We start from the raw sequence: 27,318 nt of genomic DNA, 5'->3' as shown, positions 1-27,318 counted from the left end.
CTATATAATTGAATTTGCAATCAAGTAATAATATAAAATTTTTGATAAAAGGCCTCATTTTAATAATAAAGCCACGGAAAGTTTGATTTCAGTAAAATAACTGCAGTTTTTTGATTTTTTTAAATTAGTTACCATTAGCGAAAATATTCAGTTTTAGATCATTTTTAGAACAGAATAAAAGCGTTTCCTCAGTGAGAAAGGCAAAACTAATGATGTTAGGAATTCTAATAAAATCATCTAAAACCGTCAGTGGGGGTGACATTGGGTCTGGGGGGTGAAATTGGGTTAAAGTGATTTTTTATGATTTTTACCATTTCTCAGGTTCTTCTCAATGAAACTAAATTCTGTTAAAAGGGTTGTGTAGGTGACATCTTAAAATGACTTTGCTGAAAAAATCTCGTTCCTAGAAAAAAATCTGTTATTTTGGCAGTTGTCCAAAAACGAGGTACGTTTCTGGCCAAAACTGACCTATCGAAAAATCATTTTTCTAATATTTTTATTGGAATTGCTCGAAAACTACCCAAATGTTTGAAAAACTCCGCTTCAAAAATTGTAGCATGTCAATACGATTCCCTCGAACAAGAAACACTGTTGGATGACTTGTTTTTACCATATCGTTGTATTTGAGTATCACTTAAGTTTTATCTAAGGGGTGAGATTGGGTCAATTTTCAAACTCAAAATCACCCATATTTTGGGAAAATGCTAGTAAACTATCTTAGAACAAATCTACGTTGAAAGATTTTCGATGTTATTTTAATTGTTTGTTTTAAGAAATTACGAGAGGTGTATCGTTTTTTGACCCATAGTCACCCTCACTGACGGCACTAATTGTATTCAAAAGATTTCTAAAGCTTGGTAATTAATATTCCTAACATTGAACGAATTATTCTTATGATCTCTTGTACCATCAACCTTTTGAACAAACGACCTCAGAGATCTTGGTGATTCAATTATTTTTTTTTTAAATTAAACTAAAAGTATATTAAATATTAGTAAAAATATTTTGACATTTTTCTTTTGATATTTTGCTCTTTCAACCTTTTGTCAAACATCCAAATATTTTCAAACTAAAAAAAACTTTTTCAAATTGTTTCGTTATGTATACAAAGTTCCTGATACTTCTGACTTATATTCACTGTCGAGCTGCCAAGTTCACGCAGCAGCATGTTGAAAAGTGTAGTTTACGCTACTCATTAAGCTCCGCCAAGGAGAAAAGTGACGCTTTGAGAAAAGAATGCATCTTCGCGGATCTCTGCCCACCCCTTCCAAGCTTTCCCGATTTTGTTCAAGAGTTTCCAGAGGGTGGTGGGTGCGGCTGCGACACGACAGTTAATGTAATTTCGCTGTAAAATTAATCCGTGCCAGCTCTTGGGACAGAATGCAAATTTTCACTCCGGTTCGGGGGCTTCAGCTGGGGTTCGAGTGTCACTCATTTTGGAAGATTTCTTCATGGGGTGGAAATTTCAGCAGCACTAAGCTTCTGGAATAAAAAAAAAAACAGCTTCAAGACACTCCATTTGTAGCTGATGGCGGAAATGGGGCAAGAGAGGATGTGGTTCCTTTTATTTCAAACTTCTGGGCAGGGAAGCTTCTTTTGAGAGAGAAAAAGAGAAAAGGGACACTTCTGCCTGAGCTGCAACACAGTTTAAACTCCTAGAGGAGAGAAACTATTGCAAAAGTCAAATTTAGCAGGATATCCCATGACAGGGACAAAGTTGATCTGTCCATTCTGGTACTCTGAGGAAAGCGCGGGTCGAGGTCTGATTTCCGGAGATGGAGTTTCGTGCTGTAAATTTGTTCAGACATTTTTCGTGTCTTTTATGCAAATCGTACGTGTTTGCTCTTCAAATCTATTTCCACTACGAAGGTGTTTTCTTCAACATCAAATAAATAGAGTACTTAAAATTTTTAAATCTTATTTATTAGAAGAAAATTGTTCACTGTTTGTACCATTTTATGGCATAGAACCTGAGAGAAAGTGTAATGATGAAGTATCAGAACCCGAAAAATCGCCCCTAACGATCCTCCCAATTTGCTCAAATCTTAGGATCTTCCGGTGTCAACCGCACCAACTCGCAAGTCTTCTCCCACACCTTTTGCTGCATCTCCTTGTTCTCAACTCGGCTGTGCAGCTCCTCGATCTTGCATCCGCGGAAGTATTTGCCACTAACAGTCTCCAGTTCTGGGGTGATAGTAGCGTACACGGTACAGCGGGCTCCCTCCTTCGGCGTCCGGAAGCACATCTGGATCGGCTTGAAGGGTATGCTCAGCGGGAAGGGGACATTTCGCCAGATTCCGGTGTCCACCACTCCCGGGTGCAGGGCGTTGACCGTGATGCGCGTTCCGGCCAGACGACGGGCCATCTCCTGGGTGTACATGATCTCGACGAATTTGGACTGGTTGTAGAGTTGCACCGGGAACAGCGAGAAGTACTTGAGCGGGTTCAGGTTGCTCAGGTCGCGCCGGATGTACCCTAATCGGTACAGTTTGGAGGACACGAAGATGATGCGACCCTGGTCGGACTTTTTGATCAGATCGATGAGCAGGTGACTCAGCAGGAATGGCCCGAAGCAGTTGGTGGCCATCGTGAACTCGAGGTTGTCAGCGGTTGATTTGTTGTTGAAGCCTTGCGCCACTCCGGCGTTGTGGATCATGACGTCGATGACTGGTTCCGTGGCGATGATGTCCTGGGCGAATTTACGGACGGAGGCCAGAGAGCTGACGTCGATATTTTTCAGGATGAGGTTATTGTTGTTGGTTTCGCCCATAATTTCCTCTGTTGAGTGGAAGACCATTAATTGATGTTAATAATTGTTATTTTTTAATTTTTGGAAAATTACTAGCATAAATTCAATCATTTATAAAACTCGTAAAGACCTAGTTAAAAAGTTGTAAGATTATCTTTGATATTCAATCTTATAAATGTACTAAAAAAGTGCATTAAACGTATTGCTGATTTCACATGAATCCATTATTTTATCATATCAGCACAAAGCCTGTTTTTTCAACAAAAAAATTTAGTTAATGATGGGAAAATTTGATGATGGTTAGGTTTGGAAATTATTATTTTTGGGTCATTTGGATCTTTGGTCCTATTTTGGGTTTCTGTAGTCGATTTGGGAACAGTGTTTAGCTGATCGTGATAAACTAATCTTGAAATTTAGTATTTAAAAAAACAAACAACTGCTTTCTGCTTATTTGTGAGTATTTCAAATTGTGGAATGACTGCATAAATATCACAAGAATTGTAGTTTGTAAGTATTTTAGAAGCAAATTTTCGATCGTTGTATGAAACTTTAAACGGGTTCTGGAGTGATAATGGTTTCAATTGTGGACAGCTTTACATTAATCGCAAGACGTTCAGAAAATTAAATTGATAGCTCCAATTTATTTTGAAACGCCTTCATTTATGCATCCGCAAAAGAAAAAATGGTTCTTTTTTCAACACGTTGCACTTCGTTTTTAATGTTTCATCCGGCTTCATGTTATGGTTTCAATTCCATTTTTCAAGTGTTCCTCTTTCTGAGCTTAGCAAGGTTATTATGATTTATTGTTACTTCACATTTTCAATGATTTTTTTAAGCATATTTATCAAAAGTTTTTTTTAACTTTCTAAAACAGCATTATACAATATAATGGGTAACTTGATTCCCTTTCAAATGCTGAAGAAATCTTGATAAAATGTTTCTGATTCATCTAAATACCCAAGTAACGTTTTTTTTTTCAGGAGTTCTACAAGAGCTCTTCAAGATAACTACAGCATAGCAGTTTGGACCGCGGTAGGATAAAACTCTCTTCAAGTACTCTTCCAAACTTCTGAAGAAGTTTTGAAGAGAAGAGCTTGTAGAACTCCTGAAAAAAAAATGTTACTTGGGTATCTATTACCTGTAAGAAACATGAATTCCCCAAAAAACCTGAACGCATGTGTTTATAACTTTTAGCGAGTTTTAAATATATTTAAATATAAAGAAAAGTTGATACATTCATGACTAGACAAAAACTATGCAAACAAAAGTTGAAAACTTTTAATGACAAAATGTTTTAGGAATGGTTTAAACTGCAGTGAGTCATCTTCAGCTATGTTTACGTGGTTTACGTGAAATCATTTCTCCATCATGTCATTTCTCAGTGAGAAGACTCGATTTCGAGTCTAATCGTCTCGAGGTTCGAGCACATTTTGTGTGGTATACAAAAATATTTAGTCATATATATTCTTCAGAAAAAAAACACTGAAAATCGATAAATGTATGTGACACACTCGCAAGCGACTAAAACGACACGTTTTGGCTGATAGGTCTTACAATTTAATTATGTATTCGTTGTTTTATTGTTCCTATCATCAATCACGGCTAGAATAACCATTAGAAATATTTATAATACCGTCATCCGGAGAGACATTCAATCCGGGGGGTGAGATTGGGTCATTCAAATTTAAGCATTTTTGTATGACCCAACCTCACCCCCAGACCCAATGCACAGTGTTCGGAATGGCAAAATTAAGTGGAATAAATTGATAACTCCTTTATTTGACGTCCTAGCGAAATGGTGTCTTCGGAAGAGTTGTTGTTGTGATAACACAAAATGTTAGCATTTTAGCGGCCTACTATGTTCTGGAGAGTTGTTTAAGACATAAAATTACACATCTTTGCCGAAGACAGCAAAATGTTTTGAGCCTTTATTGAGAAGTTATAACCATTTTTAAGTGATTTTGAGCCTATTTTCAAGTTGCTATGTTTTCAAAATGGCGCATTTTGGCGCAAAACCGAACAATGCACCTGAAGTTACTCACTTTCAACTACATTTCCTGAATATATATCCGTGTCTATCGGTGTCTATTTTTAGATATCTCAATTTGAATTTGACGGTTTTTAATCAATTTTTTTACAATTTTCAAGCGGAATCTTATTGAAAACGTGGTAATAATCGGTAAATTGAAGGGTAAATTGATCGATTTTTATGAAAAATCAAAATTTCGCTATTTCTGACTCCGATGCAACATCACGTAACATATGACAGTTTGACTGGATTACTATAGTCACTTCTTGCAGAAAATTTAATTTCCAATCCGACTCTGTTATAATATTTAAGTTTGGGGCAGGTTTTAATATCATACGAGACATATTTCGAGAAAAAGTGAAAAATTTCGAGTTGAGATCTCATATTCATGAGAAATTTGAAAAATATTTACACGAATCCATCGATTTTCATCGATTTAGCTAAAGAAATATCCTGTAAAATCGAAAAGTTGCTTTAAACCCCCACGAAATATTTCGAATCACCCAGAAATAGTAAGAGCCCTTCTTTCATAGTGCCAAACATCAGACTTTTCGAATGTTCTATCTTAATGTTCTCAGTAAATAAAACGTATTTTAAATGATGATAACATTCAGAATCCCAGCAAGCTTAGTACAAAAGAACGCACTGGCGTCGATTTGTTGACTTCTAAATTTTGTTATCTTTTGAACCCGGATTTGTAAATAGTTTATGTAAGTTTTTCCATTGAAACCGGAACAAGGGTATGCACGGTTTGTCAATAAAAATGCTTGAAATAAATGGTCTGTGGCAGTCAAAAAACTTTAATTGGGTCATCCAAATTTGTTTGTTAAGCTGTATTCAATTACCTTAGTTTGTGGATCGAACAATACACTTGTTATACTCAACAAAACTCCGATCGCAACTGTCAGTCTGAGAGCCACTAAACAATGATACGTATTGTTTAGTACCGTGATCCGGGGACACTTTGATGGCACTTGTATGGTTGTTGTCATAAGATTAATATTTTAATAACATGAACTGTTACGTCAAACGCAAAAGTTTTGAAAAGGCCTGGAAAATACTAGAAGCAATAATTTTCAAGCCCTACACTGCCCATGTTCGCATAAATGTCCCATATGCATTTTCAGCAAGTTGAGAAATCGAGCTTGGAAGTTTGAAAAAGTATTTGTTGTTAAGTTCAAATATATGATAATTCCACTGAAAATTCATCTAACAGGGATCTCACTGATGCTTCCAGTTATATTTTTGTTAAGTTGGTTTTGATTATTGGATAGATTTATTGCCATTTTTTTGAAAAAGTTTTCAGGATGGGACCGGGTGTGTGAATATGTTCTGCATAGTTCATCAAAATGTTCGCATACCAGCCCGATCGAAGTATGCTACCTAGGTAACCCGCAAAAGTAAACAACTTTTTCCTCCCAAAATGGCAAAAGTTGGATTTTTAAAATATGGATAAAACTAGTTTAAAACTGCATCTGAAGAGAATTGTATCAACATTATTGTGGTTAGAATAGTGTAAGATTGCCTAGTTAAGGATACGATGCAAAAAAAAACAGTTTTGAGCAGACAGAAAGGTGAGTCCAGCACATATTTTTTCTGAGAGGGACATGTTTGTGAGCATTTTCACGATGGGACCCATATTTGAACATTTTTCGGTTGGGACAAACAAACCTGTCGTTAATTTTCAAATCTATGGAACAAAGTGGTTAATATTATTAGCTCAGCTTAAAGTAAATCAATAAACCAAGTTATTTCAATATTTAACTCAAAACTGACCAAAGTGTACATGGGACATTTATGCGAACATAGACAGTACACGCGCGAAAATATTGTAATGTTAAGTCAAGAAAACATTTGGTTGAATGAAAAAATACACACAATCTTGCTGAATAAACGCTAAATGTCAATGCAAGCTATTCATAACAACAAGAGACTATTATGGAACCAGATCTAGGGGTTAATCACTTCGAGTATATCGCTTATGGCTTATCATAATATTGTACTAAATATCAGCATGTATATCATACGCGCATTATATTCACGTAGTACGCCTAGGCTGCGTACCGTATGGGATCCAATATTGGCTTATTAAGTTGCAATGTCAGAAGTAATTTGCTCTTTGAACCAGGTAGATTCAACATTTGATCGAAATTTGTTTGATGATTTCATTCAACTTTTTTTAAGTCAAACCTCCTACAAAACGTTTTTCTGCTTGTATTTATCCCTTAAAGTGTCCTCGTGGTTTATGGAAGGCCCCTAATTAACTTTGGACACATTTCAAAATATTGTCGCTCTGGCACTAAACCGAATCGAGCGATTTCCACTCTCGCCGCACTTTTTCTCTCCGCCTTTTTCTGTCAAGCTTAATTTGATATTATTCGAACAGTGTGGAAGACAAGTTTGTTGTGATTCTTCTATCTTGTTTTGGTTGATGAAAATTTATGTCGGTGGATGAACCAACATTTTTTGTTCATTTTATAAAAAACAATATAAAATATGTACTATTTTAACCTGCAGAAAAGACAAACATCATCATCCAAAACGTTCAAAATCTCCGATGGAAACAATCAAGCGCTGATGCTATTTAGTTTGACACAACATGTCTCTACACTCAAAACTAAAGTTGATAAGTTTGCGAAACGTTGAGTCAGATAAGACGCCGTAAAAATTAGATTTATTTCCTAACCCACAATATAGTCATCCCTCATATTCGGAACAGTTTACAGATCGGCCAATTATCAAAAAATCATAGCAAATCGGTAATTGAACTAAATGATTCGCTTATACCTTCATTTGAAAGCTTTTCATGCGATCTTTCGAATGCTGTTTCGAACAACTGCAAATTTTTAACTTTTATAGCATGTCTTTGAAGAAAAACTTTGACCCTTGAAATCCACAAATTCGGAACACTTTTTTCTTACGGATGTAAACAAACTTTGGATCTCTCCAGGAGTACATATTTGTAACAAAATAATGACTTCACACACTGCAACCAGTTTGACTCAAGCTTAGTGATGTTTTATACATGGTCTGATAACTTTTTTTGTGAAAATATCAGTTAAATTCAGGTGATCCACAATTGTGAGAGGCACAATAACATCCCACAATCATGGAACAGGCAATTTAAAGGCAGTGTTTTGCTGCTCTGGATAAAATAATCTTGAAGTGAAGTTTTTTGTTCAAAAAGTACTACTTTTACTAGTGAAATAGCAAAACATTGTCAAAAAAAGGTCCTAAAAATAGTAGGGTCGAGAGAAAAGCTGCATTTGGCATGCTATTGACAAATTATCACAAAAGTGTTCCGCATTTGTGTCCGAATATGTGGGATGACTGTATATGAACCCACAATGACTTGAATACAAAATCAACTACAAAAATATCGAACTGTTGTTTACCAAGCTCAGCCTAATTCTCAATCTTTCGTTCATTTCGCAAATCTTCAAACTATTAATCAAAAACAAAGATATCACCATAAATCAAATGACATAAATATGTGATCAATATGAACAATCTCATTCTGTATTCGTTTGGCCAACCTGGGGTAGATCTTGACTGTGGCATGCTGTAACAACACAATGCAAATTATTGTTTAGTCATAATTCAGCCAGAAATTTCCAGATAGTAATTGCAGTTGTAAATTAATTACACTGACAAAAAATGACAAAATGGGGCCGAACGGTTTTTCTCCATAGATTGTATGGAAAATTAGGGCGGTTCGTCGCTCTTGCATATGTGTAGGAAAACCGAACCACACTAATTCTCCATACAAACTTTGGAGAAAACCCGTTCGGCCCAGACAAACTATTTTTGAAAAAATCAAAATGCACGTGATTCTGGGGACCCCAAAGTTCAAGCTTCCCCTCAAGCTGAGTCTGCGCAGAAGTTTTGTTGGTCGGTGTTATTGATTAATTGAGCTTTAGTTAGGATCATCTCTAGGTTGTACAAATTAAGAATTAGAAACGCTGAAAAATAGTGAAGAATAATACTAGGAAAAAATATGTTTTTTATTCAGAACAACGACAATCAGTCAAATTCAATCGCCTCTCAAATCTTCGGATCACTTGCGCCCAACTTCACCATCTTCGCCGACTCCTCCCACAACTTTTTGGCGCGCTCCATGTCGCAAATTCCGTTGGTCAGTCCGGCCTCCTTACAGTCGCGGAAGTACTTTCCGCTAATGCCTTCCACTTCCGGCGAGCAGGCCAGATAGAGCGTCGTTTGGGCTCCCTCGGCGTTAGTCTTGAAGAACGCCTTGATAATGCTCATCGGAAGCGTTAGCGGGAACGGGACGTTGCGCCAAATTCCAGAATCGATCATGCCCGGGTGCAGGCAGTTTACGGTCACGTTGGTTCCCTCCAGACGGCGGGACAGTTCCCGGGTGAACATGATGTTCGCCGATTTGGACACGTAGTACAGCATCGCCGGAATGCTGGTGAGTGGGTTCAGGTTGTTTAAGTCTACCGAAGCGAAACGATAGAGTTCGGAGGCAACAACCACGATCCGACTCGGGGCGGACTTCTTGAGCAGGTCGATCAACAAGTGGGTCAACAGGAACGGGCCGTAGTGGTTGGTGGCCATGGTGAACTCGATTCCGTCGACGCTCTTGGTCTTCTTGAAGGTTTGCGCAAACCCAGCGTTGTGGATCAGTACGTCCAGCTTGTTCTCCGTTTTGAGCACTTCGGCGGCGAACTCACGCACCGAAGCCTGCGAGCTGAGGTCCAGCTTCTTCACGAAGACGGCCTCGTTGCCGGAGTCCTTGACGATTTCATCTGTGGATGGAAGTTAGTTCAGTCTCCTGCGGATCATACGGTGCTTTGAACACGAATTCCCGTTACGTAGTGCTGTACACAGGGGGGGTTATCCGGGTTGACGGGTGCGGTCATGGCTTCCATTCCGAGTTCTTTGTACAAGGGAGTGTTGCAGATGAGTACTTTATCTACACTTATTCTAGTAATTTTGTCCGTAATCATCCAAAACTCATAAACCATCCTCCGAAACCACATCAAACATAAAACCAAAAACCAAAAACCAAAGGGTGCCAAAAACCTACCTCGAGCCTCCTTGGCCGTTTCCATGTTCCGGCAGGCCATGATGACGCGAGCACCGCGTTTGGCCAAATCCCGGGCAGTTTCCTTGCCAATGCCCGAGTTGGCGCCGGTGATGATGACGGTTTTTCCTTCCATGTTTCGCTGTTTCAAAGAAGAGAAAAAAAAAAAGAAATTAATCCTCCCCGATTAATTACCACGAGAAAGCTATGGGTACTTACGCTAGTTGTGAGCTTTCCGCAGGTAACGTACAAGTAGTACTTGACCAGTGATAGTAGAACGGCTACGGATGTAACGGCAAACGCTACGATGCTAAGGGGACTGTCCCAATCTAGCAGTGACATTGCTTAGAGAGAAGCGAGGGATAATCTGTAAGAGATTGAAGAAAGGAGAGAAATTTAAATTAATTATGAAGAGAAACTTCAGGTTTCTATTCATATTAAAAAAAAATATTATATGCTTCAAACTGTTTTTCTAAGCATTTTCTTATCAGATCCTCAATTCAGTTGAATTGATTTACTTTTCAAATTTATTGTTAAATTTGTTCATTACGAACATACTGAAAGACTTTCAATAATCAGCAATTCCATTTGGCAGGAAACTAAAAATCGATCGGGCTCAAACATTTTCTGGGGTTCCTTGACCAAAATAATTTAACCGGTATTTTTTGCCATTTGGGTGACCTACACCGTGCTACGTGGCAATTTTCGACATTTTTACCAAAAAACACATTTTTTAAAAAATCATAAGTTTACGCCATTTCAACCGATTCTAGTTGCCTTAAACTCAAATGAAAGGTGATAAGGGGCGTGATATTATTTTTTGCTGCGTCATGTTTTTTTTTCGAATTAAAAATTAACCTTCTAGGAAAATTTTAGAAAATTAAAGTGTCTAAACCAGATATTAGATCCGTATTTTGCCTTTTCTGACAGTTGGTTGTAATGTCATCATCCGCGTAAAACTTTGTGAGGTGTAAGCTGCCAAAGCGAAGAACTGGACATTTCTGCAGAAAGAGTGAAGTCTTCCGAGTGTTGGTCCAGAAGGGATTTCTACTTTCTTTTCGTATGGATATCGTTGAAGACGTCGGGAAGCTGTTCCAAGGAAATTGGAATGTTGGGTTCCGATCCCTACGAAATCTACCAAGCCGATGGATCGGAATTTTGCTTGTGAAGGAGGTTTATTATGGATCGTTGAATCTGAATCTTGATTTGGTGAGATCTATCCATTTTATCTATCATTATTTGATAGAAGATTTTTTTTCCCTTATTTTATATAATATTCTATTGTTCAAATGATATATCCATATTATCCCTTTCCCACCTTCCCTTTTTCCTATCCTCATTTCCTCCACCTCCCAACCTCCCCCCCCCCCCGCCTCTAAATATTATTATCTGCCAAATTTACACTAACACACCACACCACAACTGATTCGGAGCGTTTGGTACGGTATGTCCACGCATCCTTCCTCCCCTGATGATTCTGTGAAATGTGATCCGTTCACAGAATCTGTCTCTGCGGTTAATGCAACGCAGTAGGCCTGGCCGCTTTAATTTTTGCTATACATTTTCGGGGTAACTCGGATGTACTGTAATCATTAATATTGACAAGAAAGGACTTGAGGCGTAATCTTACCACAAGTTCTTCCAGGATGCTTTCTTCGGACTGGCTGCGCTTGTGTTCGATTAGATTAGATTAGATTAGATTAAACTCAAATGAAAGGTGATAAGTTGGTCTTTCTAGGAAAAATAGTCTTTAGATCGAAAAGTCCAGCCTAACATTTGAAAAGGTCAAATGAACCTTTTTAACGGTGTCTGGACCTAAGAGCCTATGTCTGAAAAAATATTTTTGTCACATTCCGGATTTCGGTACTCAAATATGAGGAGTGCAGGGCTTGCGAAATTTCGACTTTTTTGTGATAGCTGACAGAGCACTCCAATCGTCTTCACCACGACAACCTGATTTCTACATTCTGCTTTCGTTCGTTTCACACACAAAGGAATGAGTGCTACGCAAAGACACTCACACAATCATTGACTTCCCTCCAGGAGAAAAATCGACTAGAGAGCGGTCGTTTGACATTCTACCGAGATTCCGATCATCTCTCCAATGATAGCAATCATATGATTTCTGTCACCACGCAGCATACACTAGGAAGAGAGAGACAAAAACGAGAGAAAGAGAAAGAGCACGTTGTCTCGTTCGGGCGGCTGCTTGAGTGGTGCTCATTTTTCGTTCGTTTCGTCTTCGGTTTTACGTTCACCGACCGTTGCCAAGCAATGACGGTCATGATAGGCGTTGTGTGTCAGCGATCAAATATCGTTTTGGGAAATGATCGCTGACAGAAAGCTCTATCGAATATCGAGCAATCCCGTTCAGTGATCGATCCCTTTTCAAGCATTGGAGGAGTGTTCATTAACCTGTCCCATTTTGAGGTCATGTCGAAGAATTTCAGGTGCTCACTTCTTAAATGATAGATTATGATGTTAGGAACAATGTTTTCTTAGACAAGAAAAAATAATAAAATACTTTCTCGCACCCCCTAGTCGATTTACTGAAAAAAGACACTTTTTTGAACAAATTTTCTAAAATCGCTTGGAATCAATACAAAAACTGTTTCGATCAGGTGTGTATTATCTTCAAACGATAGGTTTTTGTCCATCGATTAAGATGCACTATTAATATTGGACCAAAATTTAAGTTTTTGGACTCTCCCAGGCGGATTTGTGTCGAAAAAATCGCATTTTTTAGAAACTTTTTTCAGAAATGCTCATTTAATTTAGGTTAACCTATTTTTCCCAGTAAAACCAATACATGCAGCTCGTAGGTAATTTCATGGCGAACATTTTTCCCTCTGTGAAAATCCAATTTCGACACTCCAGAGCCGAGATATTTGAGTTTTGTGCATCTTAATCGATGGACAAAAACCTATCGTTTGAAGATAATGCACACCTGATCGAAACATTTTTTGTATTGATTCCAAGCGATTTTAGAAAATTTGTTCAAAAAAGTGACTTTTTTCAATAAATCGACTAGGGGGTGCGAGAAAGTATTTTATTATTTTTTCTTGTCTAAGAAAACATTGTTCCTAACATCATAATCTATCATTTAACAAGTGAGCACCTGAAATTCCTTGACATGACCTCAAAATGGGACAGGCTAGTGTTTATTAACAGAAATCCGAGATATGATTTTTTATAAATGAAAACTAAGATTTTCAGGGCGCCGCGTAATATTGAATATTTGGCTCTTTTGAAATGTTAGTCTTGATTCAAAAATTTTGAAATTTTTTTTTCGAAAAGATTGGAAAACTTCACGTATGCTTCATTTTTTAACATTTTAAATCGAACCATTAGTTGCGGAGATATCGACGATGGAAAACGGTGGGTTGTTTGAGTGAGACTTGGAAAACATCAATTTTCATGTTTTTAAACACTTACATGGCAATATCTCAGCAACTAAGGGTCGTTTCAACATAGTTCAAAAAAGCCAAATATGGAGAATTTTCTCAGCTTTTCAAAAATATTTTTTGCAAAAGTGGGCAAACATGTGCACTAATTTTAAAAAATGAAAAAGTGCGACTATTTTTAAAAAAGTAACCTAAAACTGGCCTTAACTTGAAAACGGGGCACTTTATCAAAATTTCACTTAAGAGCGAGTTTTTCACCAATGTGTAACAGGTCGTATCGAGGTGCTCCGATTTGGATGAAACTTTCAGCGTTTGTTTGTTTATACATGAGATGAACTCATGCCAAATATGAGCCCTCTACGACAAAGAGAAGTGGGGTAAAACGGGCTTTGAAGTTTGAGGTCCAAAAAACCTAAAAAATCTTAAAATTGCTCGCATTTCCGTAAAACTTCATCAATTCCAATTCTCTTTGATGCATTCGAAAGATCTTTTGAAGCACTTCAAAATGTGCCATAGACATCCAGGATTGGTTCGACTTTTTCTCTTAGCTTTTGCAAATTACTGTCAAAAAAGGATTTTTTTAAAACCTTAATATCTTTTTGCAGCAGCCTCCAACACCCATACTCCCATAGGTCAAAAGATAGGTAATAACATGGACTATAAGCCTACGGTGTTAACTTTTTGGCCAATCGCAGTTTTTCTCATAGTTTTTCGATTTTTCTAGAACAAACATTTTACAACGTTAGTTTTTGCCCTGTAGGCCGCCATAGCGGCACTTTTTGGTCTCAATTTTGTCATATTCGGAATCCTCGGACAATTTCACGTAAGTTAGAAGTATTGGAGTTGTAAATTTGATTTGAAAAATTGCCATTTAGAATGAATTAAAATATTTTATAACAATTTGTTGGATTAGGGGTAAAACAGGTTTTCGCCTACTTGATACAGCATTTGACGTAATGATCATAGGGTAAATAAGATCTATTTCTTTTTTCAAAAATGTTTTATTTAATTATTTTTTAAATCAAATTTACAACTCCAATACTACTAACTTACGTGAAATTGTCCGAGGATTCCGAATATGACAAAATTGAGACCAAAAAGTGCCGCTATGGTGGCCTACCGGCCAAAAACTAACGTTGTAAAATGTTTGTTCCAGAAAAATCGAAAAACTATGAGAAAAACTGCGATTGGCCAAAAAGTTAACACCGTAGGCTTATAGTCCATGTTATTACCTATCTTTTGACCTATGGGAGTATGGGTGTTGGAGGCTGTTGCAAAAAGATATTAAGGTTTAAAAAAAATCAATGTTTGACAGTAATTTGCAAAAGCTAAGAGAAAAAGTCGAACCAATCCTGGATGTCTATGGCACATTTTGAAGGGCTTCAAAAGACCTTTCGAATGCATCAAAGAGAGTTGGAATTGATGAAGTTTTACGGTAATGCGAGCAATTTGAGGATTTTTTAGGTTTTTTGGACCTCAAACTTCAAAGCCCGTTTTACCCCACTTCCCTTTGTCGTAGAGGGCTCATATTTGGCATGAGTTCATCTCATGTATAGACAAACAAACGCGGAAAGTTTCATCCAAATCGGAGCACCTCGATACGACCTCTAGAACAAACCGAGCAATATTTACAAATACTGCCTCTTAAGTACTTTTTGATTGCAAATTTTATTTTACATCGAAAAATGAAGTTGAAAAATATTTGCGACCAATATTTCGATTTTTTTTAAAAATCAGTATTGATTCAAAAAATCATAACTCGATAAAATATTTTTTGCACAATCTGGAAATTTCTGAAAAAATGTATTTTATGTCCCCTAAAACATATAAAAAAAATAAAAATAGTGTTTTTTGCAAATCAAGTTTTAGTAACGAAACGTTAAATAAAAAATCACCAAAAAAATTTTTTACGTTGTATCATTTTTTTTTCAGTGTAGTCTATATTCATACCTACAACTTTGCTGAAGACACCAAATCGATCAAAAAATTCCCTCAAAAGATACAGATTTTTGAATTTTCATACATCGTTTTTGTATCGACAGCTGCCAAATTTGTATGGAAAATTATATGGACAAACTAATGATGCAAAATGGCTTCTTTGGGCATACCGAAGGCACCAAAAAAGTTTCAGCCGGATTAAAAAATACAAAAATTAAAATTCTAAAAACAGACCGATTTCGTAGAGGATTGCTCAGAAAACTCAGAGAATTGCTTATTCGGAAAATGTTTCTCAGATATGACAGCTTCCTACTAAGAAAAGAAAAGTGTGTGTGACTACCAAGCTCAAACAAATTGCAATCTGATATCGTTTCCGTTCTCTTTTTGCGACGATTAGTCTAACATGAGTGCTCCCACCTCATCCTACTGAGGGGTGGTAATCAATCTGCCCCAAAGTTCTACTACCGGCAGTTTCAAATCTCTCACGCCAAGTACATGCTGCTCACCGTACCATAAACGTACAATTATTCATTTCCCCAGTGTACAACATTGCCTGATGAACACATGTTTGCCTAAATGACCGTATCCGTGAATAAACCCCCTCTTGAGGTGCGAGGAGTCGTCTTGATCAAACACGTGTGTTCTGCTCATACAGGTCGGCGTCGCGTGGCTAATGGACATTGGCTACGTGCAATTAGCACGCGCCTCAACGCTAAACTTGAGCGACAGTTTTCAAACAATCAACACCCCCCTCAGGGAGTAGGAACTCAACTTCCACGCACAACAATTACTCTGTTTTTTCGTTGTGGTATTTCTTAAGATTCTGCGATAGCAAAAAAAACAGCTTCCAATGATAACCTTGACCGTTGGAGGAGTTCCTCACGTAGGTCGTCGAGCATATATTCCACGCCAGACAGTGATCATATTTATTGAAGTGGCACTTTTTTTAACAACGTTTAAAATACACAACAACCTCTTAGCGAAGAGGTCTGCAAAGTGTATGCTTAGCCAAGAAATCCCCCGGCATTCGAAGGTGTAAACGATAATTGACACAGCGTACTTAACCGGGGTGATTGCAAAAACTTTGGTTTGTTCTTTTGCGTCGATCAAAATTGGCAAGGATTGGATTGGAGGAATCTAGAAAAATGATATTCGCCAGTCAATGTTTAAAATGGCTCAAACAGGGAATAATTGGGCTTAAATGTGCAAAAGTGGCTGAGTGCAATGAGAAGATAAGTGCTGGAAAAAATGCATTCAAGTAGTTGAGGAAAAGTGGGCAACTTGACTCAATTCGTTAGAATTCGATGGCAATTGTACTCACAAGAGCAAATTACGCGCTCAACGTAATCAATTCTGTAGTAAATGGATCAGCTGTACCATGCAATTTCTTGATTTGAAACCTATCGTCAATTAAGATGGTGCATGTAACCCTGTCAAAAAAAATGTATAGACGAAGTTTCAACCAAATCAATAATTCGCTCTACAGCATTGCCTTGGCGTTCTCGATTGCGAGATTCCTACTCGAAACTAACTGTCCGAAAGCTTGACTGTAGTGTCAATTACAAACCTCTTATTACACCTAAGCTTCCATCCACCCCGGGATTCGAACTGACGACCTTTGGATTGTGAGTCCAACTGCCTACCAGCGACTCCACTGAGACAGGACCTATGGAGACAACTCCTACACCTGGACTGGGCTAACGACCTAACCTCTAGGTTAGACCGGGGCCAACATTTACTTCCCCTTTCGACGGAAGGCGTGGTCAGACAAATCTCGTCTCGAAAAATGCCACCGCTGCTGATCACGCTTAACCCTACACTGCCGCTTGAAGCTAGTCCGTCTCATATGTAATTTCGTCAATTTTGATGTAATGATGCAATTTGGTTCGAAATCATGTAAACCAGCGATTCTCAACCTTCTTCTAGGCTGGTACCCCCTGCCGTGTAAATCAAGTAGGCCCGGTACCCCCGTTGAGTATCGCTGATGGTAACTATCAGAAAAACCAATTAAATTTAGTACTTTGTTCTAGAAAATCCACTTTTTCATGAAATTCTAACACGTAGCCTTATGGGCGGGACAAATTTGACATGCGTTTTTCCCGGCTTGCAGTGTTTACATATGGGACGGACTCGATTAGAGCGGCAGTACACCACGTTCCCTGGTTAGAAACAAAACAAATACTTGAACTTTTGTCTTCGATCATCACACAAGGATGTCACTATCCCAACCCACTTACTACGACAGCAATGATCAAGCTTCGAAACTCAAGCCCAAGGCTTGTAAGAACATTACATCACCTATCCACCAATGCCAATCTTAACGAGCAGCCATTAATTTGCCGAAGAAAAAAACAACCGTCCCCAAATAATCACCATCGGAGTGTGACACAACCTCACGAGCGCCATATCCGAAAATCCGAAAAAAAGGTTTGTCTCTTACCTCGTCAAACGCCGATTCCAAACTGGCCGACTCGAGGGAGCAGATTTCTGGTGATGGCCTTAATTTGCAGATTTTTTTTTTTTTTGGAAAACTGGTTTTTGGCATTTGAATTTGCTGGGGGGAAACAAGTTTTATCCGTGAACCACGCGTGTGACCTTGTGCGCAAAAAAATGCATGTTTTGCATGTTTTTGCTTTTGGGGAAAGATTGGATAAGGCACACGACCTTATGTTTGTATTTTTTTACACAAGAAATGCGGTGTTTTTGTCAGAAACATTAAATTTTAGGAACTTGTCTCAGACAACAAATTACCAAACTCTTGTTCAAGTGAAAGAACTTTTATGTGAGCGATAACAATTGAAGGTGGAATGACACAAAAAAAAACACTTCAATTTATTTGCTTAAATGAATTTAATCGAGTTTTGCATCATCCATAAACAAAACTGTAGTAAAACATATCGTCACTTGTGTACAAACTTTAGAGACGACCAATCATTTTAAAGCTGATGTGACTTAGATAGTACGAAGAATAAAAAAGAAGAAAAGAACAACAAAACAGACCCTTAACTAATTTTCAGACATCACGACCATCTCGTGTGACATGTTAAGACTATTTTATTTTGAAAACAGGTGGGCATAAAAGTTTCTCTAATCTACTTGTTTACAAACAATCCCTTACAAGTGAATGTATTCTCCCTTTGGCAAAGCTACAGATTTCAATCGACAACAATGATTTGAATCTGGTGTCATGTTGTTGCAGTCAACTGAACTCGTGACTTGATGACATCAATTAACATTGGCTTGACCTTATGACAATCTTTCAAAATGAGGTTACAGTGAGTTACTTCATTTTCAAACACCCCCATCAAAAATTGTGCAATCAGTTTCAAAACAGCCTTCTGCGAATCCTTGAAAATCATAATATTTTAAGCGATTACGACATTGTGGTCTACAGACGGCATCAGCGACACTGGAGAGGGCCAAGTTTCCCATAGGCCACAATGGCAAAAAAATTACATTATCTTTTTCAGCGACGCGACTCTGATCACACAAAACGGCAAACGGTTTGGCAATTCGCGGCAATTGGTGGGACTTAATATGACGAGCGCTGTTTTGATTAAAATAAAGTTTATGTATTTTAACTCCATGTTGCTCAACTACAAACCTTACAGATTATTTATTTCTTAGAAATCTCAGAATTTATGATTTTGAACCATTTTGGTCTCATTCGATCCGTCTTGGGGTCCCTAAGTCACTTTTGATTATTATGATGTTTAGTAAAGTATGTACTTGAAAAGTCATACTAAAATACCGTCTCGAGGAAAATCCGGAAGAGGGTGGCTGGTTTTGTAAAAAAAATCACCGTCATGTTAAGTATCCAATGAGCTGAAAAGATTGATGGTCTGATAATCTTATCAAAAGATATTTGAACTTAAGTGTTATTTACACACTTTTTAGGCCAGATCTCAGATATTTTGAAGAAAATGTTGTCCGGATCTATCATGCAACCCATCTTTGGATGGGTGATCAAAACACATTTTCAACGCACCTAGCAGATTGAAGATCTGACAGCCCTATCTTAAGTTATAATAACTTAAGTGTTATTGTTATGTTATATTATGAATTGGATTAATATGAGGAATGCACCAATTACCGAAAGGTCACACCTAAGGTGGGTGGATTAAGTTTTTTTTCTAAGTACTAATTTCCATACAAAAAAAAATCGAAAAATTCCTAAATTTTCTTCTAGGAACATTGAAGAATGGACCTCTGGTGAAAAGTTATACATTTCTGGAAATCGGGAAGAACTTAAATTTGCATGGGACTTTGAATAACCTAATCATTTAATAAAAATATGTTTTAATGTTTAAAAAAAATCCAAATTAAAGCTCTGCAACCCCATTTTAGTCAAATTTAAATGGTTGATTGCCAATTAAATGATAAAACCCATTGCCCAACATTTCATCACCTCCTTTAGAGTATTTTTGTGGCCATTCTTAAGAAGAGTAGGGCAAAATTCCTATAAATATTGCTGGGAAAACACCCTAATCGTGAACCACCCTAATTTTCAGCCAAACCCCTTACCATTTGCCTAAACTCTCCTTAAGGCACTGAAGACGCTTCCAATTTGCACCTAATTTTTCGATTTGAACCACTGTACATTGAGTAACCCATACGGAGCACGCAGCAGAGCAATTCCTGCTCATTTTTTGTGGAATTTTTCTGTTACTTTTCACTTACTTTTGTACTCGACCCTCTCCGATTTCAATGAAACTTTTTAGACTTGTTTTCCTATGCCTATATAAGCCATTTTTGTGAATGGCGTAAATTATTGAAATACTTTTAAATTTTGTAATTTAAAAATTAATGCATCTTGAAGCCATCGTATCAAAATGTGGTCAAAGACAAACTTGTAGGAAATTGAACGGACTTTCTAAAAAAATACACTTAAATGAAAATACACGCAGTTTCTATGAGATTTTTTAATTTTCATGTTTAAAAGTTAAATTTAAAGTTTTTTTTCGTTCAATATTTTTGAGAAAATAGCCGAAAGTGTAAAAAAAAGACTCACGAAAAATGCAGGATGGATGTATGGCCTTACAGCTATTAGCTTTATTACATTAATCATAACTGAAAATACTGTACTTCTTTCAGTGTGGTAGAAACCTGGATAGTAAATAAGCTTACGTAAATATTAAAATAAGTCAAATGAAAAAGCTGTCAAAGGCAAACTTATAGGAAGTTGGACGAGCTTTCCGGTTAATATATTTTTGAGGCTGAAAAATCAAGTCTGTCATATAGAAATTGCCAAAAACCAGCAAAAAAACTATTTTTTCATCATTTTTATTCTTAAAACCGCTGCATCTTCACAAAAATTGGACACAGGACACTGGTCAATATGTAAACTTTTTTGTAAAATTGTCCGGAAAATCGATTTCCACTATCAGTTTTCAAAAATATTGATGTTAGTAAAAGTAAATTTTTTAAGGAGAGACATAACATTCTGAATTTTTCGTGAGTCTTTTTGTAATATTTTAAGCTATTTTCTGAAAAAAATGAACGAAAATAAATCGAGACATCACCTTTAAATTTCACTTTTAAACTTGAAAATTTAAAAATCTCATAAATGAGGCGTGTATTTTTCTTCCAGTGTTTTTTTTTCTTTTTTTTTTCAGAAAGCCCGTTCAATTTCCTAGATGTTTTTTAACGACCACTTTTTGATACGATGCAATGGCTTTGAGATACAGTAATTTTTAAATAACGAACAACAAAAATAGTTAAATAGCTTACGCCCTTCTCAAATGTCATTTTCGAGTACAATTGGCTCTATATACACAAAAATGACTTATATAGGACTAGGATAGCATGTCTAAATAGTTTCATTGAAATCGGAGAGGGTCGTGTACAAAAGTACCAGAAAAATTCCTGATTTGAGCTGAAATTGCTCAGCAGTGATCAATTTTAAAGATCCATTTTAAAGGCCGTTGCAAACATCTTTCAAAGTTTATGTCGCCCCTTTTCAAAATTGGTCCGAAAAATAAAAAAAAATTAAATTATAAGTCGAATCATCTGAAATGCATTTTTTGCATTAATAACATCGAACAACAAAATTTCTGCGCAGTCTCAACTCAAGGGAAAGCATGAACTTTGGGGTATCCAAAGTCACGTGCATTTTGAAATTTTAATTAATTAGAGAATCAGTGCGGTTCATTCATTATTTGAAAATTTTAATAACACATGTATCACAAACCACTGTTTAGCAGAACTTTAAGAGCCCTAATCCATCCAGTTTACATCTATTCACTGTTCAGTCCTCACTTCACACGTGGCACAACACCTGAATAACGTCTTTCCCAACGCTGCGACACTGACTGTGTGATTCACAAAAATTTCCTCTCATTGTCTTCCAGCTCTTCTCAGGTAACACAATTTTCTCCTTTAGATTTTACACTGCATTTGATGATTATAAAGTCATTGCACTTGCTGGCAGTTTTTTTTTTGTTCCTTTTGATTCACAATACAGCAGCTGTAAAGCTGTCACACGACGTCAACGGTTCCAATAGCGTTCACATCAACTATGCTTACCCTCTTTGCATTGAATCACAGCCACGAGAAGCGGAGAAATGTATGTAAATTCGAAATTTGAACGAAAAAGAAACGACAAAAGCAGCACGATACTTTCTCCACGTGCCAGCAGTACCCGCGGTCAAGTTCAAGCCTCACCTAGTTTGGCCCGCAGCAGTATGCCGAATGCCAAATTTTGTTTTTTTACTTTTGGAGCTGCAGGTGAACTTCGTGTAGCTTTGTAAGTGATTTACAACGTGAAAGCGCTACAAACTGACCCAATTTGGGAGAACTCTGATTGACGGTTTATTGCTTCGGTAAAATTTGCACTTCTTTTTGAATCCAATAAAATAATTAAACTTCAATCAATTTCCCATACTAACCTCACAAAAAAATAATTCACAATTTCACTAATCAAAATCACTTGTCTTCTCCGAAAAACGCTCAAAGGAAACGCGAACGCGACTTAAGCTCGACGGTTTTGCTTCCCGCGCTTGCACGTGCTAACCCAACGACGTCGGACACCAAACTGTGGCGGCCAGGCCAAGTGGCACGCCAAAGTAAACCGTTCGCTGAAGTTCACGTTCATCTCAACGCGGCATTTTTTTAGGGTTTATGAGCGGTCTTTGGACGCGGGAGATGATCATAGAAAATAGAGCAGACCTTTTCAAAAAGTAAATAAAATATTCGTAAAAAATAAATATTATTCAAATGATTATCAAATGAAATATTTGAAAACATCATTTGATGTAACACGATAATAAAATATCAAAAACAAATCATTAAATAAAAGTCAACTTATTCAAAATTAATATAAAAAATAATTTTTCGAAAAAATAAAAATCCTTAAAATTGCTTTAGAAAAAAATTGCTATGTTGCATAAAACAAAACAAAATAAAAGAATAATATATTTCAAAAAAAAATGGTTCCGTATATGCATAATCCACTTGTCTCTGAAGCTCTATTTGAAGACGAATTCACACAAACAATCACTATTTGCGGACCGGGTGAGGTATGGCTCAATGATAAATGAATATTAAACTCAGCTCTTGACGGATAGCACACCGGTTGTGTGCTTCGGTGTCCGGTCTGGACACTAGTTTGTAAATTCTTTGAATGTAGTGGTATAGTTATTTCTGGGAGAACTTGGAGGAATTATCATTTCAATTGGTGCAGCAAATCTTACGAGCTGGAGACAATATTTGTGTTAATTTGTGAGTGGAGTACAGAGCATTTATCCATTTAAAGTAAATCGTGCTTCAGTAAAAAAATATGCACATTTCCCAAACAAATTTAAAAGATTTAAAACACTAAATCAACGTTGAATTAAAACCCTTACGGAAATCCAAGACTCAAGATGTCATTGCCTTGAACTGGTACGTTGACATTATACAAGGACAATTTAATGGTAAAACAGATGGATTGCATCGAATTGCAATCTAGGATTGTGCATGTGCATGTGGCTCAGTAACTTTGCAAGAAGAGATTGTTCAAGGCAAATCCAACAATCGATTAATTGATTTTTGTCCATACTGAAATCTTGGTTTATGTTGTTATACGGGATCAAGAAGTTTACCGATATCTAAGATGATATAATGACAGAATGCTTATTTAAAAAGTCGGTTCAAGTCCAAACATAAAAATTCTCTAATTTCGGCTAAACATAATCCAAGTATCCGAGGTTGTATGTTCTCTTAAGGTTTCCCTGGGTTTATGGATCAATTTTCAACGCAATCATTTTTTCAAAGCGCTATAGCACATATCCTAGTACACTCAACCCCCGGGGATCGGTCACTTTTTCGTTCGTCACTTTTTTAGTTTGTACCCCGTTGGTTGATCAAAGTCAAACTAAAAACTAACTTAATCCACCTATGTGGTTGGTGTCTTCCTCACTCTTTTCCAACAATGGGTGATATGTGATATGATGGGTTTGGACACAAATTTCGTCTGATTTCGTTAAGTTCCGGATTACAAAAAAACACACACAAATCACTCAAGTGCTCATAAGTGGCATCTTAAGTGGTCATAGCTTGATACAGGGTTGCCAGATCTTCAATGTATAGACTCGTTGGAAAAGTCTTTCGATTACCTTACCAATGATGGGTCGGATGATGGATCCGGACGTTGTTTACATACATTTAAGTGAGATCCGGCTACAAAAAAAGTACATAAATATCACTTAAGTGGTCAGAACTCGAGACAGGGTTGCCAGATCTTCAATGTTTTAGACTCGTTGGAAAGGTTTTTCGATTACCAAACCAATTATGGGTCGGATGATGGATTTGGACGTTGTTTACATACATTTACGTGAGATCCGGCTACAAAAAAAGTACATAAATATCACTTAAGTGGTCAGAACTCGAGACAGGGTTGCCAGATCTTCAATGTTTTAGACTCGTTGGAAAGGTCTTTCAATTACCTAACTAACGATGTATAATATGATGATGTTTGGTTCAGTTTACTGCCATTTATTCAACTTCCGAAAATATGCGAAAACACATTTTTATACATAACTTTTGAACTAGTTATCGAAACTTCAAACAATTCAATAGCACCGTATGGGACCCTAAACCAAGCCGAATGCAATTGGTTTGGTCAAAATCGGTTCAGCCATTGCTGAGAAAACTGCGTGACATTATTGGTCACATACACACACACATACACACACACATACACATACACATACACACACATACACACACACACATACACACAGACATTTGTTCAGTTTTCGATTCTGAGTCGATATGTATACATCAAGGTAGGTTTTCGAGCTTAAAATAAAAAGTTCAATTTTAGAGCAGGATTATAGCCTTACCTCAGTGAGGAAGGCAAAAGTGACGAACTGTCACTTTTTACGCGGTGCTCACGCACACTATAAAAACAAACGTTCGGTAATGTGTATGAACTCCGTGTAAAAGGGGTGTCAGACTAAAAAGTACCCCGTTTGTTTGACAACAGTTGGTGTCAAACCATCGGGGTTTGAGTGTACATGTTTTTGAAATATAGTTCTAGAAATAAGCCTTGACGGTTGGATAATAGTTCAACAATAATTTGAAATTTTATGGAATTCAGCCCCTTTGCCTTCGTCACTAATAAACAAAAATGTAACATACAAATGATCCTGAATTAATTTTCATCTGAGTTATTAATTCTTTAGAAATCACATTATAATCACTTAAGAGCAATCCCATGTCAAAAAGGAAAATCGTTAATACCCGACCCTCTCCGATTTCAATGAAACTTTATAGACATGTTATCTTACGCTTATATAAGTAAATGGAACCCGTTACACTCGATAGTGACATTTGAGAAGGGCGTGAGCGTTTTATTTTTTTTATATTTCGTAATTTAAATATTGCTTTATCACGAAGCCGTTGTATCGTATCAAAAAGTGGTAAAAGACAAACTTGTAGGAAATTTGACGGGCTTTCCGAAAAAAATACACTGAAAGAAAAAAACCAATCCACTTTAAAGAGATTTTGTAAGCCTACTATGTTACAAAAAGACTCACGACAAATGCAGGATGGAGCAACTCACCTAAAACAATATAAAAATCATTTACTGAAACTGTTTTTTTTTTTAAAGTGCTCTAAACATCAAAATTTTCAAAAAGCATGACATGAGACAGGGTTGTTCAGAGATGTTCTAAATTGCTGACTCGTATATCGATAACCTATCCCACGACAGATCGGTAGATGGATGCGGTAACAAAATGTCATACAGATAACTCAGAGGAGATCCAGATTTAAAAAGTACATACATGATCATAACTTCGGACAAGGTTTCCAGATGTTCGAAATTTTTGATTTTTCGAATTAAAATTTTCGTATTTCAATTACCTATCCAAAGATAGGTCGGATGCTGGTTTCTGGCAGAGTTTTTATAAAGATAAGTGAGTGATTTGGCTTCAAAAATGTACATAATAAAACTCAAGTGAGCATAACTTAAGGCAGGGTGGCCAGATCTGCATAATTTGCTTTCGCTAGAAAGGCCCATCGAAAAAATCCTATCAAAAATAATAAGATCCATATGCTTGAACATTATAAAAATTAAAAAAAATCCTTATCCTTTGATTTAATTGAAAGGATAAATTGCTATTTGTGGTTTGGTTGAGCGTTTTAGCAGAATGCATTACTGGGAATACAAAGAGACGAGTTGTTCCTTTTAATTCCGCTATATATATAAATTGATATAGCGATAAATTGCTACTTATTACATATATAGTGGACTCTCTCGTTGTCGATATTTAAGGGACCGTTGAGAGCGGGATTTATCAAATTATAGAATGGAAAAACCAAGCAATCAATCTGAAGGGACTGAAAAATATATTGACAGCTGGAGCAATATTGATATCGAGAAGAACGACAGCCAGAGAGTCCACTGTATATTTTATAATCAAATTTAGATTTTCTGGAATATTCCATTTACTCAAACTGTAGGTTATCAGCTTTCTCTTTCTATGCATTTATTTTTTATAATTCAATTTAGATGTTTTTACCCAACTCAATTATAAACGAAGGCTCCTTAAAATAATTACTCTATTTTTTAGATACACAGTCTGACAATATTCAAATGTATGTACCTAGTGAATTTTCGAGTAAACTTATTTACACATAACATTTTTCTTATTGAAGGAGTAATGATTAAGCATATTTTGCATATTACTATGCCACCAACAATAAACATCTAATTAATCTAATCATTTCGGTAAATCCCATTGACCATTTTTTGTAACATTCACGAAACGCTTCACAAGAAGCTATAAAACCATCATCGTTCAACAACAGTTCAGCACCCAATTGACTTCATCGTCGGAGAAGCGGCTTTCGTTGACGTCAGCACCGAATAGAAGCACCAAACAACATCAAACACATCAAGCAAACATTGATCAACAAATCGTCAACATCGGATCGTTCCCCGTCCCCCCCAGCAGAGTTAACTACTCACCAAATCCGGCGGGCGGTCATCTTGTGACCTGTCTCTAAGACGATGTGTTCCTCCAAAATAATAGTACGTCAATTGAGCTGTTGATTAACTTGGTTCTAGTTTCACGAGCAATTTTGGAGCAGCAGCAAAAAAGCTATGCTTTCGATCGGTTCGCTTGCCAACAGTACACTAAAGTTGGAGCTGGAGTGACGTGTATAACAAAGAAGAGCCAAAAGGGCACAAAGCCACGATGGCGGGCAGCACGGAATCCCCGATGTTAATATGGCAACTTAAACTTGAGGCAAATTCCCTCTCCGGCCTCGGTTCATTAACAAAGCCCTTAATAATGCACCACACGACCACGACTGCAGCTAACGAATCGAGTCAGGTGCAGTAGAAGCAACAGCAGCCTTAAGAAACTAGCTCGAAAACTAATTCACCAAACAATGAGCAGAGCTGGAGGTGCACTCCATGTCTTCCCAGTGTACAAAATCTGGTGGAAACCATCGCGCATCGAAAAGGAGAAATCGGAAGCCAAACAATCACACCACGTTGCAAAACGGTTGCATAACACACGTGTGCATCACTGCATCAGAAACAACAATGCAATTGAGGAGAAAAACAGGTTTGTAGACTTTCGACGACAACAAGAGTACGCCACTTCTGGATGACTGGGTGGATTGCTGGGAGGGAAAGAGACTTCAACTACAATTGGAA

The 27,318-nt window shown here is 37.1% G+C and overlaps 1 protein-coding gene across 5 annotated transcripts; it reads right to left on the bottom strand.

Moving 5' to 3' along the window:
• Positions 1-1,903: 1,903 nt before the first annotated feature.
• On the bottom strand, positions 1,904-27,165 carry LOC120426487 (retinol dehydrogenase 14). Of its 5 annotated transcripts, none has more exons than XM_039591252.2 (4): positions 26,623-27,165; positions 10,045-10,192; positions 9,829-9,967; positions 1,904-2,778 (listed from the first exon to the last, which is right to left on the bottom strand). In XM_039591252.2, exons 2-4 carry the CDS (start codon positions 10,165-10,167, stop codon positions 2,039-2,041), a joined length of 1,002 nt encoding a protein of 333 aa, XP_039447186.1. In that variant the 5' UTR covers positions 10,168-10,192; positions 26,623-27,165; the 3' UTR covers positions 1,904-2,038. The 5 variants fall into 5 exon arrangements, with proteins under 5 accessions (XP_039447186.1, XP_039447185.1, XP_039447187.1 ...); XM_039591251.2 differs by lacking the exon at positions 26,623-27,165 and adding an exon at positions 22,055-22,213; XM_039591253.2 differs by lacking the exon at positions 26,623-27,165 and adding an exon at positions 21,693-21,837.
• Between the last annotated feature and the right edge of the window lie 153 nt (positions 27,166-27,318).

The sequence above is a fragment of the Culex pipiens genome, chromosome 2 (genome assembly GCF_016801865.2).
Source record: "Culex pipiens pallens isolate TS chromosome 2, TS_CPP_V2, whole genome shotgun sequence".
Lineage (NCBI taxonomy): Eukaryota > Metazoa > Arthropoda > Insecta > Diptera > Culicidae > Culex > Culex pipiens.
The sequence above is the reverse complement of the archived record's forward strand: the minus strand, read 5'-3'. Positions and strand labels throughout refer to the sequence as shown.

Excerpts from the sequence above, each read along its gene's own strand:
- LOC120426487 (XM_039591252.2), bottom strand. The coding sequence starts at position 10,167 with ATGTCACTGCTAGATTGGGACAGTCCCCTTAGCATCGTAGCGTTTGCC. Across the intron at positions 9,968-10,044 it reads GCGGAAAGCTCACAACTAGC|CGAAACATGGAAGGAAAAAC; the intron begins GTAAGTACCCAT and ends TCTTTGAAACAG. Across the intron at positions 2,779-9,828 it reads AACGGCCAAGGAGGCTCGAG|AGGAAATTATGGGCGAAACC; the intron begins GTAGGTTTTTGG and ends TCCACTCAACAG.